General features: G+C 44.4%; 1 protein-coding gene across 1 annotated transcript in view; it reads left to right on the top strand.

Moving 5' to 3' along the window:
- ARHGAP10 (Rho GTPase activating protein 10) overlaps positions 1-19,698 on the top strand; it is a 233,620-nt gene that overhangs the window by 195,803 nt on the left and 18,119 nt on the right. The window contains exon 20 of the mRNA XM_029077118.2: positions 12,066-12,225. Within this exon, the coding sequence (XP_028932951.1) occupies positions 12,066-12,225 (160 nt within the window). The remainder of the gene's footprint in view (positions 1-12,065; positions 12,226-19,698) is intronic.

Below are 19,698 nucleotides of genomic sequence, written 5' to 3'. Positions count from 1 at the left end.
TTGAGGCATCATTTCGGAGGAAATGGGGTGGAAAATTTTTCCCTGCCTCTGTATGGCCCTACGTCTGAACCCGGCCCTATACGCAAGGCCTGTTAAATTAGAAAAGAATGTTGTCTGGTCAGCTTGCCCAGGGATGGTCAACCCACACTGAAGCTGGCACCCACTTGAATTGCCAGTACTCCAAATTCCAAACTGGACAAGGGGCCCTCCTTGTGCCAAAAAAAGAAAAAAAGTAGACCCGTCACTCAAACGTAATTACTTCTTAACAATGATCCCCTCTCATTTTAATTTGAAGAATTTATATGTAACTGTCACATGCCCAGACCCAGTTTGTCTTATGTCTTGAAATCAAGTTGGAAAAGGACTAGAAAATGCCATCTGGGGTTTTATCATCATCATCAATGTTATTTTTTTGATCTTTTACAATGTGTAGAGTGCTACTAAGTGTTTGTGAGAGGATAATAGTTGTGGATAATGCTTCCCACAGTGTTTGAAAAATAACAAGAACCAGAATGAAACTATGTTGTCCTAACCGTAACTTAATGGAGTCGAAGGACGAGACTTGGTCTGGAGACCTCAGCCAATCAGTTGTAATTGTTTGGTGCTTACTTTGTGCAGAACACTGTCCTATGTGCCTGGGAGAGTACAATATAACAGAGTTGGGAGACACCTTTGCTGTCCACAATGAGCTTAATCTAGAGGGAATTTAATAATAGTAATAATAATAATAATGTTGGTATATAAGCGCTTACTATGTGCCGAACACTGTTCTAAGCGCTGGGGTAGATACAGGGTAATCAGGTTGTCCCACATGAGGCTCACAGTCTGAATTCCCATTTTACAGATGTTAGCTGAGGCACCGAGAAGTGAAGTGACTTGCCCAAAGTCACATAGCTGACAGGTGGCGGAGCCGGGATTAGAACCCATGACCTCTGACTCCTAAGCCCGGGCTCTTTCCACTGAACCACGCTGCTTCTTTTACAGTCAAGAGGCACAATAATAATCATAATAATTGTTGTATTTTTAAGCACCTTCAATGTGCCAAGCACTGCGCCAAAGCCCCGGGGTAGATGCATTACAATCGGGTCAGAAACAATCTCTGTCCCATATGGGGTTCACAGTCTAAGTAGGGAGTGAGAACAGGTATTTAATCCCCATTGTACAGATGAGAAACTGAGGCACCAGCGAGGAAAGAGAGACACTCAAGATCGTGTAACAGACAAGTGTCAGAACTGGAATTAGAAGAGCTTGAGAGAGTACAGTCGAGTTAGACATGATCCTGCCCTCAAGTAGCTCTCAATCTAGTTAGGGAAGACAGACACTAAAATAAATTGCAGGCAGGGGAGATAATAATAATGATAACTGTGTTTTTTGTTAAGCGCTTACTATGTGCCCAGCACTGTATTAAGCGCTGCATTAGATACAAGATAATCAGATCCCACATGGGAATCACAGTGTAAATTGGAGGTGGAACATACTGAATCCCCATTTTGCAGGTGAGGAGATTGAGGCACAGAGAAGTGAAGTGATTTGCCCTAGGTCACGCTGCAGAGAAGTAACCGAGTATAAGACCATGTATCTAAGTTCTGTGGGGTGAGTTTCCAAGTGCTTAGGGGCTATGGACTGAAATCCATAGGCGAGGCAGTAGAGAGGGAAAATAGATTGAGGAGATGAGAGATTAGGTAAGGAAGGCCTCTTGTAGGAGATGTGATTTTAGTAAGGTTTTGATTGTGGGTAGAATAATGACTCTCCTCTCTGACGAACCATTGCAAGGAATTCCTTTTAGTGAGAGTAGTTTGTTACTATAGCTGCTAAGATTGGTTTTGTCTCTAAATGCAGTTCCAAACAAAACAAATCGAAAGAACAGGAGAGGAATTGACCAGTGGAATTTTGCTTCCCACTATAAGCAGTGCAAAGACATTGCAGGGAACGTGAGAAATTCTGTTTGGTACAAATATGCTTTTAGCATTTGTTTTTTAGTATCACTGGGGAAATGCTACTAATGAAATTTGTCAGTACCGGTGATGCTAAATGTAATGATAATTCAATGTTCCTTAATGCAGAAGGATTTGTAATGTTTTATATTTGTGACGCCACATTTTATCCTGATTTTGTTTACGTGAACTTGCAAGTTACCACCACACTAAAAACTGATAGTGCATTCCTGTGTACTCTTTTCTCACTTCGGGTCTGTTTGTTCAGGTTTTTTAAGTGTATCTTGACTATATAATTAAGAAAAATATCCTTCCTTTTTATTATATTTGAACATTTTCCCCTTCATCTCCTGCACTTAGTGTAATATGAGCCCTTCACTCTAGGTTGGCAGAAGGAATGCTTTCTGCTCTTTTCCTCAGTTCCATCAGACATCTTCTCCCAACCTCATTTGGAGAAATGACGCGTGGCTTGGTATCTTCCCAAAGTGTGACATGCTGTTTCAGGATGATGTGGGGCAGAATTGATCAGACTATGGAGAAGGTGGCCAGTGGATGCTTTTGTTTGTGTTTGTTTATGCAAAAGCTGAAATCTTACAACCCTAAGTAGAGTCTCTCTTCCTGCCTGCCCTCTGACTGTGATCATAAGATAAGAATTCCACTTTTCAATGTAAGACCGTTTGCTTTGACTTGTACCAACAATGAAATTTAACTGATCCCCTTCATTTCTTAGTTGAATTTCCAACTTTCCCTTAAGCTTGGAAGGTGAGGGTGATTCCTCAGCTTGTAATACTGTGTTGTCACATAATGCATATTAGCTCCCACTGTCTTCCTGATCTGGTCTGTACTTTATATTATGGGCTTCCCTTTAACGTAAAGTGACATTGTAACACAACTAATTCCCACACTCTCTCTTCCAACCGTTCCCATATTGCTTGTTCATTCGGTTTTGCTGTCTATTCACCAATGTCTTGTTTTTCTGCCATCAGTGGAGAATGGCTTAAATACTACGCACTGTGTGTTTCTTTCAAACTTCCTCCTGCTTGATTTAAAGTCTGTCAGGTTATTCCTGTTTTCCTTTTCCTTCATTGCTGTGATATAGGTTCATAATCAGCATTTTCCTGGTTTATGGACTGGGTATGTGTTTGTCTGTTTTGGGTACGTAGTCCTGTGGCGAGTTTCTATGTAAAGATATTGAGTTCAGCAGTTTTCAAAAGAAGGAAGTAACTGTCTCCTAGGATCAAGTAACTGTCTCCTAGACCAGATTTCAAATCAAGGAATTTTATTACTCAGGCAAATTAGTTTCATCCAACTGATTGTCTTTAATCTATTTGTTGATTAGCTTCATAATGTTTGTCGGTTTCAAGAGGGCAAGCTTGGATGAAAGGATCTGGGCCCTGTCTTTCACCCCAACCTCTCTCCAGCCTGGCAGTCCTAACAGCCAAAGTAACTATCAGTTGGGGTAAGTGGGACACCGGGACTTTTCCTTCTACTTGGTAATTATAATCTCCCTCCCAGTACACCTTCCACTGCCGAGAAACGTAATTAGCTTCCTCTCCTTAATGGGCAGGGTCGGTGTTAATTTCTTTCGTTTTTCTTCTGATGTCAGGCTGAAGGGAGATGAAAGATTCTAGACTTTTCCAAATGTAAATATTCTTTGAACGCTCCCGGTGGGTCCTAGTAACGGCACTCTCCATAACAAAATAAAGTTATTTCAGAGAAGGCGGGGTGAATTAAAAAAAATAACCAGCCCCAAAACCATTGGTGGCTGCAGAAGGCCTCTCATCTGATCATTGGATCTGTCCCCTTTAAGCACTTGATATTCACCCCACCTTTAGTCCTAGACAGCATTTATGTAAATATATCTGTAACTGATTTTAGCCTCTGCCTCCTCTTCCAGACTTCAAGCGCTTAGTACAGTGCTCTGCATTTAGTAAATGCTTAATAAATACCATTGATTGATTGATCTTAAGCTCTTTGTGGTCTGGGAATGTGGCTACCAACTCTGTGGTAGGATACTGTCTCAAGCACTTAGTTCAGTGAGCACAGTGGATGTTCAGTAAATATCTTTGATTGATCTGCTGTAGGTGATGGTAGTTTTCATCTTGATCATCATTTCATTTGGTGTTAATACCCAGAGAGAGGGTAGTAAACAGAAATTATAGGTAAGATCAAGCCTTAGAGGAGGCCCCAACTACCATTTTTGGTTGCGGCTAATCCGTGGGGGCCTCCTTGGGTGGGGCAGGGAAGGGAATGGGCCCGAGGCCTCTGTGAGCCTTCCAGAGGAACTAGAGTTTCCACACAATCAATCAAAGGTATTTATTGAGCACTAACAGTGTGCAGAGCACTCTACTAAGCACTTGAGAGAGTACAGTACGACAGAGTTGGTAGATGTGTTTCCTGGCCACAGATGTAATTTTCTAGACTCCCGCTCCCAAGTCTTGGACCATTTTCACCCAAACCCCCCTCCACCTCTCTCTTCTTCCTCTATGGTACCTTTGCTCCTCAGAGGAAGGTAGAGCGATTAAAGGCATTGAGGAGAGGTGGCTGAGCTAGAATAGCTACGTGCAACTCTGCGATGTCTGTGATGAATGTGGGCATAGTGATGGTAGGCTAGAGTTGGTAGCTGAAGGAGCCTGGGAATCGCATGGAGGGAGCTGGTGTTTGGGCCAAAGCCTGATGGGTTAAGGTTGGCCAGTCCTTTCCTAGAGAAGCAGTGTGGCTTAGTGGATAGAGCATGTGCGTGGAAGTCAGAAGGACCTGGGTTCTGTTCCCGACTCTGCCACATGTGTGCAGTGTGACCTTGGCCAATTGGCTTAATTTCTCTGGGCCTCTGTTACCTCATCTGTAAAATGGGGAGTGTGAGCCCCATGTGGGACAGGAGCTGCATCCAACCTGCTTAACTTGTACGTACCCTGATGCTTAGAACAGTGCTTGGCACAGAGTAAGTGCTTAACAAATACCATAATTTATTATTATTGTTTGTTGTTTTATGGTATTTGTTAAATGCTTACTATTTGTCAAATACTGTTCTACGTCCTGAGGTAGATACAAGTCAATTAGGTTGGGTATAGTCCCTGTCCCAAATAGGGGTCACAGACTAATTATTATCATCATTAGTATAGTTATCCTATACTAATCCCCATCTCTCACCCCCAATGATCTGGCCACCTATTTCCTCACGAAAATCAACACGATCACGTCTGAGCTCCCCAAAGTCACCCCTCCGCCTCTCCCCTCCCCCCCACCGACCCCCTCCCCTACTTTCCCATCCTTCCCTGCAGTATCCTCAGAGGAGATCTCCTCCCTCCTCGCAAGTGCCACCCCCTCCACCTGCGCCTCGGACCCCATTCCCTCTCACCTTCTTAAAACCATCGCCCCTGCCCTCCTCCCTTCCTTAACTTCTATTTTTAACCACTCAGTCTCCAAGGGCTCCTTCCCCTCTGCCTTCAAACATGCCCACGTCTCCCCCATCCTAAAAAAACCCGCTCTTGACCCCACTTCCCCCTCCAGTTATCGTCCTATCTCCCTACTACCCTTCCTTTCCAAAATCCTAGAACGAGTCGTCTACAATCGATGCTTAGAATTCCTTAACTCCCATTCTCTCCTAGACCCCCTCCGATCTGGCTTCCGTCCCCTCCACTCTACCGAGACTGCTCTCTCTAAGGTCACCCATGACCTCCTTCTTGCCAAATCCAATGGCTCCTACTCCATTCTGATCCTCCTTGACCTCTCTGCTGCCTTTGACACTGTCGACCATCCCCTCCTCCTCCATACCTTATCTCACCTCGGCTTCACGGACTCTGTCCTCTCCCGGTTCTCCTCTTACCTCTCTGGCCGATCATTCTCGGTCTCCTTCGCTGGAGCCTCCTCCCCCTCCCATCCTTTAACTGTTAGAGTTCCTCAAGGGTCAGTTCTTGGCCCTCTTCTGTTCTCCATTTACACTCACTCCCTCGGTGAACTCATCCGCTCTCAGGGCTTTGACTACCATCTCTACGCAGATGACACGCAGATCTACATCTCCGCCCCTGTCCTCTCCCCCTCCCTTCAGGCTCGCATCTCCTCCCGCCTCCGGGACGTCTCCACCTGGATGTCGGCCCGCCACCTAAAACTCAACATGAGCAAGACTGAGCTCCTCATCTTCCCTCCCAAACCCGGTCCTCTCCCAGACTTCTCTATCACCGTGGATGGCACGACCATCCTTCCCGTCTCTCGGGCCCGCAATCTCGGTGTCATCCTTGACTCGTCCCTCTCGTTCACCCCACACATCCTATCCGTTACCAAGACCTGCCGGTTTCACCTCTACAATATCGCCAAGATCCGCCCTTTCCTCTCCACCCAAACGGCTACCTTACTATTACGGGCTCTCGTTATATCCCGGCTAGACTACCGTGTCAGCCTTCTCTCTGACCTCCCTTCCTCCTCTCTCGCCCCGCTCCGGTGTATTCTTCACTCCGCTGCCCGGCTCATCTTCCTGCAGAAACGATCTGGGCATGTCACTCCCCTTCTTAAACAACTCCAGTGGTTGCCTATCGACCTCCGCTCCAAACAAAAACTCCTCACTCTGGGCTTCGAGGCTCTCCGTCACCTTGCCCCTTCCTACCTCTCCTCCCTTCTCTCTTTCTACCGCCCACCCCGCGCGCTCCGCTCCTCTGCCGCCCACCTCCTCACCGTCCCTCGGTCTCGCCTATCCCGCCGTCGACCCCTGGGTCACGTCCTCCCGCGGTCCTGGAACGCCCTCCCTCCTCACCTCCGCCAAACTGATTCTCTTTCCCTCTTCAAAACCTTACTTAAAAATCACCTCCTCCAAGAGGCCTTCCCAGACTGAGCTCCTCTTCCCCCTCTACTCCCTCTGCCATCCCCCCTTTACCTCTCCGCAGCTAAAGCCTCATTTTCCCCTTTTCCCTCTGCTCCTCCACCTCTCCCTTCCCATCCCCACGGCACTGTACTCGTCCGCTCAACTGTATATATTTTCGTTACCCTATTTATTTTGTTAATGAATTGTACATCGCCTCGATTCTATTTAGTTGCCATTGTTTTTACAAGATGTTCTTCCCCTTGACTCTGTTTATTGCCATCGTTCTTGTCTGTTCGTCTCCCCCAATTAGACTGTAAGCCCGTCAAACGGCAGGGACTGTCTCTATCTGTTGCTGACTTGTTCATCCCAAGCGCTTAGTACAGTGCTCTGCACATAGTAAGCACTCAATAAATACTATTGAATGAATGAATGAATGAATGAATATCATCATCATCATCATCATCGTCAGTTTGAAGATATGATCGGTAAGTTGGGTTTTACCAGGCACAGGAAATCGAGGAGAAGCAGAATGAGTGTCTTGACTGAGAAATAGCTGTTGGGTTTCCTTTCAGTTTTGTCACTGAGCAGTTTCTTTATTCACAGCCTTTATACTGAATGCCAAGAATTGATTAGTGACATTTAAAGAAGATATTTCCGTTCTTCTGGCAATTTAAGTTGCCAGCATAAACTAGTGTTTGGAGAGAGAGGTTGGAAAGTCAGAGTGTCTGTGGCTGCTTGGATGAAAGTCAAGTTCTGGGCCTGAGTCTGACTACATCATCTTAAAACTTATGCTGTGTCCCTAACATAACACTCGGCTCCCTTGTACAGAATACTATTTTAGATGCTTGGCAGTTTCCTGTTATAGGAGCGCGTGGCACTCCACTGGTTTTAAGAGGGTGGGCAGGAAGAAGTCTCTCAGCTTTATGTCCCTCCCCCCCGCAAGCAACTGAGGCAGTGAGTGTTTATTGAATAGCAAAGTTAACTGCAGGAGATTGGAGAAGCAGCATAGGCCTAGTGGTAAGAGCATAGGCCTGAAAGCCAGAGGACCTGGGTTCTAATCCCAGCTCCGCCAGGTGTCTGCTGTGTGACATTGCCAAGTCACTTAACTTCTCTGTGCCTCACATGCCTCAACTATAAAATGGGGATTCAGTACCTGTTCTTCCTCCTCCTTCATTTGGTCATATTTATTGAGTGCATACTATGTGCAGAGCACTGTACTTAAACGCTTGGGAGAGTACACTCTAACAATAAACAGATGCATTCCCTGCCCACAGCGAGCTTACAGGTTGGGAGCTCCATGTGGGAGAGGGACAGTATCCAACATGATTAACTTGTAGCTTCCCCAGTGCTGAGAACATTGCTTGACACATAATAAGTGCTTAACAAAATAATAATAATGATAATACTGTAGTATAGTTTGGATGCAGTTTTTTAGAGGGTATTGCTGTTTTCCTAGGGGGAAGGCATCCTTAGCATTTTACGTGGCTCTCTGAGAAAGCTTTATGGCTTTGGCTGCAAAAATTTTTTTGAAAGTCACTAGCCTTTAGCGGCTCATGCTACCAGCAATTCCAGTATAAAAGTTTAGGATAATCAATCACTGTTATTTATTGAGTTCTCATCATATGCAGAGTACTCTACTAAGCCCTTAAGAAATTACAATACAATAGAACTGGGAGACTCGATGGTAGAGTTTACAATCTAGGGGTAACTGTAGGAATGAGAAAATGAGTTCTACTCCTTCCCTTTGATCAGTAAATCCTCTAAAAAGGTGACATTTTGCCATCCACCTGTGTTAGTTCCCATTAATAATGAAGCACCTAAAACACCTGGCTGTTCACTAGCTATGAAACTCCAGTTTAGGAAAGGAGTAGGAATTTTGAGACCTGGCTACTATGAAAGCAGGATGCTGTTGCCTTCTGCCATTTTCAACCATGAACTGAGGATATGGTGAGAGTTAATAGGCTGTGTGTTTGTTAAGGACCATGGATTTTTGCACTAACTGTGGATATTATCAGTATGTCTGGTAAAATTTAGAAGAGAGAATGCCATACTGCTATTTCTGGTCATGGATGGTCCCAGAATCTCTACAGATTCTGAGTAAAGACACCCTCTTTCAGTCATTCAAATTGGAAGGTGTTTTCACCTTCCTTATTCTGTTTCCCAACGATCCTTTGGCTGTTTGAAAAGGAATGAAGTGGCTGACACAATCAATCAATCATATTTATTGAGCACTTATTATGTGCAGAGCACTGTACAGGGGCTTGGGAGAGTACAGTCTAACAATATAGCAGACATATATGCCAATATAGCAGAAAAGAAAAAAGAAAGAAAGACTTGAATTACAAGGTAGACTTACTCTTTTTTAATAGTGTCTGAATATTAGGAGGCAGTTTTGAAAGTTGGAGTCGGATTAAAAATTTAACAAATGACAACTAAATGTGAGGTCAGTATTTATGGCCATTTGATTTAATGTCTCTGACACTAAAGTTCTATTGAAGGTTGTTTGCTGTGTTCAAGGATTCACATTATTTTCTATATGAAGAGAAGGAACAGGGGGCTGCAGATGCTTGAAAGGAGGATTGGAGAAGTCCTCTGTGCTTGGCCTGCCTATGTAAATATATATGCTTCTACAGATGGTATTTTCACTTGATGGGTTCCTATTGCTAATGTTTGGCAGGAGGAGGCAAATCCTTCTAATAGGATGTGATTTAATATGTGAAATGACAATCTGTGCTGCATCAGTATGCTGGAAGGAACCCATTGAAGAGGAGAGGAACAGTGGGGGATATAAAATGGGAAGTTGGTGTGTCTAGTTTTTCAAGAGTCTAAGGCATCTTTTTAAAGTTGCATTAGACTCCCGCTGTCTGCATCCCCAGAGGCTCATCGTGCTGACGGGCTTATATTTACAAACAGAGGCAGTGAATCAGTCGGTCCTGGTCTCTTCTCATGTGCTTGTGGTAGGTCAAGCCCTGCAGGCAGCGAATGCAGCATCTAAAGGTGAGTGCCTGCTGGTATCCACGCCACCAAAGCCAAGAAGCTGCTGCCGGAATGAGCAGCATCTGGCTGGAATGCGTTGACTCATTTTTGAGGTTAGCCTCCTTCACCTCAGAGCTTATCAAATTTTGATCCTCCTGGCCAAGTTATATCCCGAAATTAGCAGCTGCATTGCAGGTATATTTTTGGAAACTTACTTTAGACCACTTACCGGTATTTTCACTTTATGGGGTGTTAATCTTTAAGGAAGCCCATCTAGCTTAATTGTGAAGGGAGGTAGGGGAGAGAGGCCCAGGGAAGAAGGCGTTTTCCGTGCTGCAGGCCGATTCCTTTCGGTGGAGAAATAAACAGATACAAAACCATGAAGGCTTGGGCAGAGCCTTCATGAAGCAGAGGAGGATGTAACGATGTAACCTTTACTCCAGAGTGTGTGTTTCAGACTGGACTGGGTTCAAGAAAAAAAAATGCTAATAAATCATAGCAATGGCCAATCAGAGGGTTGCGGTTCATTTGGTTGAAAATTGGCCCTTCTGTCTGGGACTGAGTTGTACCAATTAGCCAAAGCCTCTTGTGGTGAATAGCTGTGGAAAAAGTGACTTTGCTACAGGCAGTCTCATTATAATTTCTGTTTGCACTCCAGTGAACCGAGATAACTCAGGGCCTTACAGAGGTAGGTTAAGATTATATCGTGGTAGATTCTTCCCTCATAAATAATTTCTCCCTCTTCTTGCCTTCCCCTGCAGTGCTTCTTCCCCTTTTGCCCTCCAACAAAATCCCCCCACCATTTTTCTTTCCTCAAGAAACCTCTTCCCACCCCATTTTTGCCCTGGGCACTGAATCCCAGGTTTTCCCAGCTCACTGCCTCCATAGGAAGCTTTCTTTCTATCGCACACCCCATTTTGAGCTCTCCACAGCTCTTGTCCCTGAGATTTCTCCTCTTTCTGAGAGCCTTTTTCCCAAGTCCCTTCCTCCAGCTTCTCATTTCCAAGAGCTTTCTGAACCCTGTATTTTGTCCTTTCCGGGGGCCAGACAGGCCGATTGATGTACCAGCCCCCCTACGGTCTGGTCACAATTATGGCCTCTCTGTGGAGCTGGGGCTGGACCGTAGAAGAGAGCTTGGAGTTTAATTATCTCGGGATCCATCTTACATCCGAGCCTGGAGTTTTCATTCAGCTCAGTAGGTACTGGAATCTGATTCCATCAAGGCTGGCTTCAAGCAAGGACCCTGTTATTACTGGATTTTTATTCATGCCGAGTCCAAGCCTCAGAGATCCTGAAAAATGGTGCCGTCACCTGATCGTAGACATAGGTGGCAGCCTGAGCCGCTTAAACCCATTCTGTGGTCCCTTTGGTTGCTGCAGCGATTGTGTGGTGAGATGTCGAGCCCTTCGCTAGGTAACTCGGTGTCTGCTGTGGTGTCGTGTGTCTGCCTCTTCGGCTACCTGACTTAATTGAAGATGGTGAAGTTGGTGGAGACCGTGGAACCCTGAAGGGCTCTATGAAGGGGAAACTTGCAGGGATATTATGGCTGAGGCAAGGAGTGCCAAAGAAGCAAGAAAAATAATAGGTGGGGAAACATCTTACTGTAATCTGTTTTCCATTTCCCGAGTTCCTCTCCAAAGCTTGTAACATGTATAAATGATGCTCGATGTATTTAATAAAATGGTGTTCCCGTCGCACATAAATCAAACCGCCCATCTTGAAAAGGTTTCTTCGCTTTCAGCCAAGCTTTCCCTCCCACAGTCACTGCAGCTGCCTAGACCCTTGGAGCTTCTTTCAGTTACGTTTGTCGTGAGGCAGGTATTCATCCCTCGGACAGGCCAGAGTGGGGAGAGAGACAGCTGTACCAGCTCTGAAAATGATGTCGCTTTTGAAGTGTTTTTAATCTGTTGGGCCCCCAGTAGGAGCTCGGGGAGTAGACCGAAAAGCCGTCGAGAAGACCAGGAAATGGGGGTCAGACCGCAGTGCGCCGCAGCTCTGTTCTGAATCGTCGGTGGGGGTAGCACGCGGCTGAGAGATGCCTGCTGATTATAGATTAGAAACTCACTGTGGTCACTCTCAAGGCTATGGTCTTGCTTTTGATTTGATTTTGATTACTGTGTTGTCTTGTGGGACAGTAATTCCTGCTCTGCATTCCAGATGATTTATTTTAGGAATCTCTGGCTTGGGGGAAAAAAAAAGTCTTTCAAGAGAGGGGTCCCAAATAGTCAGAGACTGAATTATAAATGAAATTTGAAGGTGTAATTTGAATGACAAGTCAAGTAATGCAGTGTGATTTGTTAGGTGTGTGGTTTGTTTTTCTGGGGCATTTCTCTGAATTCTTATTCCCTTTTTTATTTTAGTTGATAATTATACATCTCCGAAGGAGGACACCCCCACTGGCAGTCAAGAATCCCTTTCCTCCCAGTCTCCGACACCTGCAATGTCTAGCAGCCCTACAGGACCGGACAAAAACCACCTCATTCCCGATGCCGTGGATTGTGTGGATTGGACGTCGAATCAGTGAGTGTCTTTTTCCACTGGGTTTTGGAGTAATCTGATGCAAAAGTGACGGGCAATCAGTCAATCAATCCATGGTATTTACTGAGCGCTTACTATATGCAGAGCACTGTACTAAGTGACTGGGAGAGTAGAATACAATAGAGTTGGTAGACATGTTTTGTACTCACAGAGAGCTTGCAGGCTTATCTAAGCCTGCACTTAGTACAGTGTTTGGCACATAGTATGTGCTTAATAAATACCCTTTTCAAAAAAATATTACTATTGAAAAGATTTTAGATGATTTACATTTTGAGAATCTATTTCGGGGCCTTTTCCGCTCTGTACTGCTCACTCCTTTCAGTGTGAAAGAGGTGCTGATTTCATTACCTCAGGCTTTGCTCACCAGTTGCGTCAGCCACATGAACCAAGAGACCCAAAGTTCAGGGTCTGAAGTAAATTAGTCCGTGAGCATGTATGATTTAAATTTCATACAACTCTCATATTCCCCTTCCAGGCTCTCTGCAGCTAGGGATATTGATAAATGTGAGACAGGGTAGTAAATATTGGGTGGAGTGGTTTATTATAAAGTTTTTGCAAACCTAAAGATTCTTTCAAACTCTTCCCAAGATGGAGTTGGGCCTATATTTACATAATTGCACATTCTTGATAAATACTACATCTCAAATGTGTAGTGCATAATAAGTGTATTATTTCACTCTAAAGTATACAAGACAAGCATATATCGAGCATTCAATAGTATTTTTTGAGCACTTACTATGTGCAGAGAACTGTATTGAGCGCTTGGAAGAGTACAGTATAACAGAGTTGGTAGACATGTTCCCTGCTCACAAGGAGCTTACGATCTAGATTCATTTAAATTTCAGTACGCATACACAGAAGTAAAGAGCAACAAGTGTTGGAGGTAGGAAAGCAAGGTAAGTAGATCTGGAGCTAAAAGCCAGGCAGAGATTCTTGCACATTGTCTATCAGAGGTGAAATTTACTCCAGGTTCAGATTTAATATGAAACAAATGGCTCTTAATTATTTATTTTCAGCTGGAACCTGCTGAAGTTAGGCAATGGAGAGCAGTTAAGTCAGGAATCTCACTTCCACTGCATTTCAGCAGAAAAGTGACATTATGAGCCTTAATACGGCCAAGGCCAAATTCACAACACGCTTATGCTTGAAACATAAGAGTGTGATATTTTTGGTCGTAAATCAAACTCTTGAGTGAATTCCCTGGCTCCCTAGTCATACCAATTCTAAAATGTCAAAGAAAGCTCTCCAACCTTGAGAGGCCCAAAAAGAAAAACGTGGAAGAGTTGAGACTGGAAAAGAGATTTTCTTTGTACTGTGCCTGTTTCCCGCTGGACAATTCGAGTGGTCCATAAAATGGTTTTAATACAGCTGCGTTCCTTACTAATGTGTGTGATGTTTCTCGCTGAAGGGAGTTCACTCGTAAGCATATTTTAGTGCATGCAAAACTCTTTCAGAGAGGTTCCCTCTCCTCCATCTCCCAGAAACACATCTGAGGGATAGGGTAGCTACCGCTGGCATTAGAGAATGCTGGACACTTTCTTGTAGGACTAGAAGTGGTCAGGGTATGGTACATTTGTCAAAAGGTTACAAATAATGACATCGATAGGACAGGTGAACAAGTTCTTTTTATTATTACTACTAATAATAACAATAATGGTGTTTAAGTACTTACTATGTGCCAAGCACTGCACTAAGCTCTGGGGTGGATACCAGCTAATCAGGTTGGTCACGGTCGCTGTCCCACATGGGGCTCACAGTCTCAATCCCCGTTTTACAGATGAGGTGACTGAGGCACAGAGAGGAAAGTGACGTGCCCAATGTCACACAGCAGACAAATAGAGCCAGGATTAGAACCCATGACCTTCTGACTCCCAGGCCCGTGCTCTATCCATTACGCCATGCTGCTTTTCAAAGAAATTAATCAGGGAAGATCTCCTGTAGGAGATGGGATTACAGAAGGGCTTTAAAGATGAGGAATTGCAAAGTCTTGGAAGGAATTCCGGGAAGCGGGGAGAGGCTGTGAGCGAGATATTGGCCACAGGAGAGAAGAGTAGGGAGAGCAGTTAGCAGCACTAGTGGGTGGGCATCTGACCTGCTGAAAATTGGATGAGTATCCACCCTCCTGATGGAGGACAGCTGTGGATTGCCATCTTCCTGTTTACAGTCGTCCCCTTCATCCCATTTTTTTCATGGGCGTTTTAGATTGACTTTTTATATCCTACAGCACACCTAAGGGAGAAGGCTTTGGCCTCTGATTAGTTTTAACTATTGTGTGGAATAAATAGAGAGGGTGCCCAATAAGAGGAGCACTAGAGAAAGAGGAAAATTCTCTCAGGGGAAATTCCACATGGCATAACATAAAATTGGTGCTGCAGACAATTCCATAGAGACTTGAAAGTTTGGTGTCCCCCCCAACCAGATGTAATAATAATAATAATAATAATAATAATGGTATTTGTTAAGCGCTTACTATGTGCCAAGCACTGTTCTAAGCATTGGGGTAGTTACAGGGTAGGCAGGTTGTCCAACATGGGGCTCACACTCTTAATCCCCATTTTACAGATGAAATAACTGAGACACAGAGAAGTTAAGTGACTTGCCCGAGGTCACACAGCAGACAAGTGGCGGAGTCAGGATTAGAACCCATGTCCTCTGATTCTCAAGCCTGTGCCATTTCCACTAAGCCACACTGTGTCCTGGGGACGTTGACAAATTCTGTACGTTTCTTTTCTTTAGGCACTATGGGCCAAGGAACCAGTGTGCTATGTTACCCCATTTCGTGGCCTCCTTTTTCCATTTTCTCCAGCAAATTCTTCCTCTGCTCATGTCCCATGGTTTGTGTCACTTTATCGTCCCTGTATTTCCGGGCCCTAGCTGAAACACCCCATTGTCATTAAGTATCTTTGTCTCACAATATTCTTCAAAGTCTTTCCCTTATTGTATCACCCCCCAGTCTCTTTTTAACAATTGTGGTATCTGTTATGTGCAAATCATGTGCCAAGCACTGTGCTAAGTGGCAAGATAGATACAGATAACCCAGATCAGCTACAATCCCTGTCCCACACAGAGCTCACAACCTTAGGAGGAGGGAGAATAGGTATTTATCTCCATTTCACTGAGACGCAGAGAAGTTAAGTGACTTGTCCAAGCTCACACAGCAGGCAAATGGTGGGGCTGGGATTAGAACCCAGATCTCCTGACTTCCAATCCTGTGCTCTATCCACTCGGTGACTCTGCTTCTGTAACCTGCTGCTGCTGTTTCTGGGATTCCCAACCCAGTAGCAGAGTAGTAATAGCGTTCATTAAGGGCTTATTCTGTGCTTTGCACTGTGCTGAATACTGCGAAAGAATGCATAGCTGGGAATTAGACCCAGTCTCTGTCCCTGGAGATCCCCTTAGGAAACACTCCACTTGCATTCCCTATAAGCTCCATGTGCCCTTAAAGCTGGCCAGCTCTATCACAGAAAGGCAGGCCTGCTTTTTATAATTTATGTAATGTCTGTCTCCCCCTCTAGACTGTTAAGCTCCTGGTGAGTGGGCGAACATGTCTACCAACTCTTTGATATCGTACTCTCCCAAGCATTTAGTGCAGTGCTCTGCAGTCAGTAAGCACTGAACTGTGATCGATTAGGAGAGCTCAGATTTCTGTTTTATCTAGCAAACTTTTTGCTTTTCCAAGCCATTGGTACCACTTTGGCAAAAAGGAAGTTTTACTCTTTAAGTCCCTTTTTAGCTACACGTCTTTGGATGGCTCTGAGTTTCTTTGGAGCTTTGAAATCTGTGCTGTGTGAGGACTCATTTCAGTCGGTCGGTGGCATTTATTGAGCACTGACTGTGTGCAGAGCACTGTAAGTATTTGGGAAAGTACAATGGGGTAAGTAGATATGATCCATTTCCTTAAGAGTGTGGTGGGTTTATTACCATTTTGCATAGCAAACCTCAGGTCAGGGCTCATTCTTGGTGCTCTCCAGAGAGATCCTTAGGTCTCCAGCCACTCTGTCCTCTCATCTTCCCTCACCCGGTAGACCCAGAGAACAGTGAGCACTTGGACTGACGAGCTCTGTGAGAGTGGGGCTGTCCAAAGGTGCAACACTTTCAGAAGCTACAACCGATCAGTGAATCCATCATATTTCTTGAGCTCTTACTGTGTGCAGAGCACTGTTCTAAGCTCTTGAGAAAGTACAGTATAGCAGAGTTGGTAGAAACATTCCCTGCCCACAAGCTTACAGTCTAGAGGGGGAGGCAGATATTAATATAAATAAATCCATTATGGTGATGTCCCTAGGGGCTATGGGGCTGAAGGGGGCTGTGAATAAGTGTGCAAATCCAAGTGCAGATATGAGGGTGAAGCACATTCGTGGAGGAAAAATACAGAAGCAGAGAATTTCCGATGTCCGAATGGTGTGTAAATGGAGCCCTCGCTTCTGACAGGTAGAAAACAACACCCGGGAATTGGATTTCTGAGGTTCCTGCTGATGTTTATGATTTGTGGGTATTATTCATTGCAATCAATCAATCTAAGGCTATTACTTACCTGTGCACTCAATAAGGTGATGGGTGACTTCATTGCCAGTGAAGAATTGCTTACTAAGTCTCCTTGGAGGACATTACATCATAGGTCAAAGTATTTCAAATGCTCCAGAGTCATTTTTTATAAATAAGAAGTTTTCTCTAAACAAGTTAGCCCCAGTTGTAATGGATTGAGCCAGGTCCATGACAAGTAATCCTCCCAGGTTCTTTCTCTGTTCCTTTGGCCTTCTAATGTCTCCCTCCCCCCAGCAACCTCTTTCCAAATGTCACCCAACCAGTGTAGAATTGGAAGTTGCTCATTCTAGCCCCAAATGTTGCTGTGCACATGCTGCATATACTATCTCGCTGACTTAGTTTCCGGAGGAAGACTGCTGATCACAGCACACTGGCCAGCTGAGCTCTTATTCTCTTCCAGCCAAATAACAGGCCATACTTTGTCCATTTTGAATAGGTATTTTACTTATGTTTGCGTATGTGTCTAAGGTCATACAAAGCTCATTCAATTGGATGGTTTCCTAAGATACATTCGACTAGAGCTATGTTGGAATTGCTCAGAAAATGACCGGTGTCGCTTTGTGTTATGATGTTTATGATGTGACCTTGTAAATCGTCAATTGTGTATGTGTATGTATACATATATGTATGTATACACACATACACCTATGTACAGAATAAATTCTTCTCCCTTTTGCCTTCTCTGTATAACATTGTTACTTATATTAACTCAATTGAATTTCTTTACCCATCTCTTCCAAATGAAAGTACTCTCTTCCCTTGTCACATCTCTCTCTCTCTCTCTCTCTCTCTCTCTCTCTCCCCACCCCCCGACCCCCCCCCCCGGCATGTGTGACTTGAAAAATTTGGCCTAGAAAGTGAAAACACCCACCTGCCTTGCCTTGTCTCTCATCTCTCTTGTCCTCTATGCAGTTTTTACCCTCCTTTAGCAATCAGTTTTATTTATCGAGAGCTTACTGTGTGCACAGCACTGTACTTAATGCTTGGGAGAGTGTAACACAGTTGGTAGACACATTCCTGTTCACAGTGAACTTGCAGTCTAGAGAGGACTACAGATATTAATGTAAATCAATAAATTACAGATGTCATAATGCTGTGGGACGGAAGGGAATGCGAATAAAGCATGCAGGGACAGCACGGAAGGGAGTGGGAGAAGAGAAAATGAGAACTTAGTTGGGGACGGCCTCTTGGAGGAGATGTGCTTTCAATAAGGATTTGAAGATGGGAAGAGTGATTGTCGGATGTGAAGAGGAAGAGCGGGGCAGGCCGGAGGCGAGACGGCGAGAGGTCTGCCGCGAGATAGAGGAGATTGAGATACAGTGAGCAGGTTGGCATTAGAGGAGCAAAGTGTGCGGGCTGGTTGTAGAAAATCAGCAAAGTAAGGTATGATTGAGTGCTGAAGAATCAATGGTGAGGAGTTGCAGTGTGATGCAGAGGTGGATGGGCATCCACTAGAGATTTTTGAAGAGTGCAGAAACATGGACTGAATGTTTTTATAGAAAAGTGATCTGAGCAACAGAGTAAAATATGAACTGCAGTCGGGGAGGCAGATAAGTCAGAAAGTATGCTGGATCAGAAAAAATGCTGAATGCGGGATAGGTTAAGTGCTTGGATTAACATGGTAGTTAGTAGTTTGAATGGTGAGTTAGGGAGAATTTTAGCAATGTGGAAGAGATGAGTGAGGGTAATGCCAAGGTTACGGACTTGTGAGATAGGGAGGATGGTGGTGCCGTCTACAGTGATGGGAAAGTCAGTGGTAAGGCAGGGATTGGCTGGGAGTGATCAGGAGTTCTCTTTCGGACAAGTTAAATTTGAGGTTTCACATCCAAGTATAGATGTCCTGAAGGCAGGAGGAAATAGACTTCAGAGAAAGAGAGAGATCAAAGCTGGATATGCATATTTGGGAATCATTTGCATAGAGATAGTGTGGGTTTAGAGACTAAAGGGGGCATGATAACTTGAGAAAATTGGATGGGGTCAAGAGATTAGAAGTCCTTGTGGGAGAACAGCACAGATTTGTGGGAGGGGTTGTGTGTATGGGAGGAATGGCAGGTGAGGAGGTTGTGGCAGATCCAAGGATTTGAGTTGTTGAGGTAGAGATTATACAGTGACTAGAGATGATGATATGTAATGAGTGTCCAAGTTGGTCAGTGGAATAGCAACAGGAATAGCTTCCCTTCATCAATTCATTTGTCTGTGGTGGTGCTTTCTAAATCTAATTTAGCTTCAGGGAACAGACACCTCGATCTTATTGCTACTCTGTCATCATCTGTATAATTCACAACTCTGCTTTATTGTGTTAAACACAACACAGCAAAAACAACCAACCACCCTCACCCTCCCAGAAAAGCACACATTCTAAATAAGGGTTCCAGAGAATTAGAATCTTAAGTTAAACGAGCTCCACTTTTGTGGCAAGTGAGTGGGGCATTGGTTCCACTTGAGTTAAGGTAAAACTTTGGAAATCTGTTGTTGGGGTCAACTGCCCTTAGGCTGTAAACTCTTTAAGGGTTCAGGGCATGGCTCCTCTTCCCTTGCAACTTCAGCAAAGTATTAAGTACAATGCACGACAGATAGTGGAAGTCAGTGAGTGCTGTTAACTGAGTTGCGGACCAACTGACTTAATAAAGGTTTGTAAAGACTGCTTTTTCTTTTTTTAAATCCCTTCTGTGCATGAAACCTAGGACAATTTCAAGTCTGTGGTCCAGAGGATAAACATCTTCTCATATAGGGTACTTACAACACCCTTTTTGGAGCTGACATACAAAACCCTTTTTGGAACTGACGCACAACATGGGTTGGAGGAATTTGACTCGTTACCTATGTTTTACTCTTCTCCGCCGGCTCAGCAACAGAAGCGTTTGTTAAGTAAAAGATACCAGTCCCACCTTCATTACATTTGCAGTCTAA

The sequence above is a fragment of the Ornithorhynchus anatinus genome, chromosome 12 (genome assembly GCF_004115215.2).
Source record: "Ornithorhynchus anatinus isolate Pmale09 chromosome 12, mOrnAna1.pri.v4, whole genome shotgun sequence".
Lineage (NCBI taxonomy): Eukaryota > Metazoa > Chordata > Mammalia > Monotremata > Ornithorhynchidae > Ornithorhynchus > Ornithorhynchus anatinus.
Note: the sequence above shows the minus strand (reverse complement) of the source record. Positions and strands in the feature narration are given on the sequence as shown.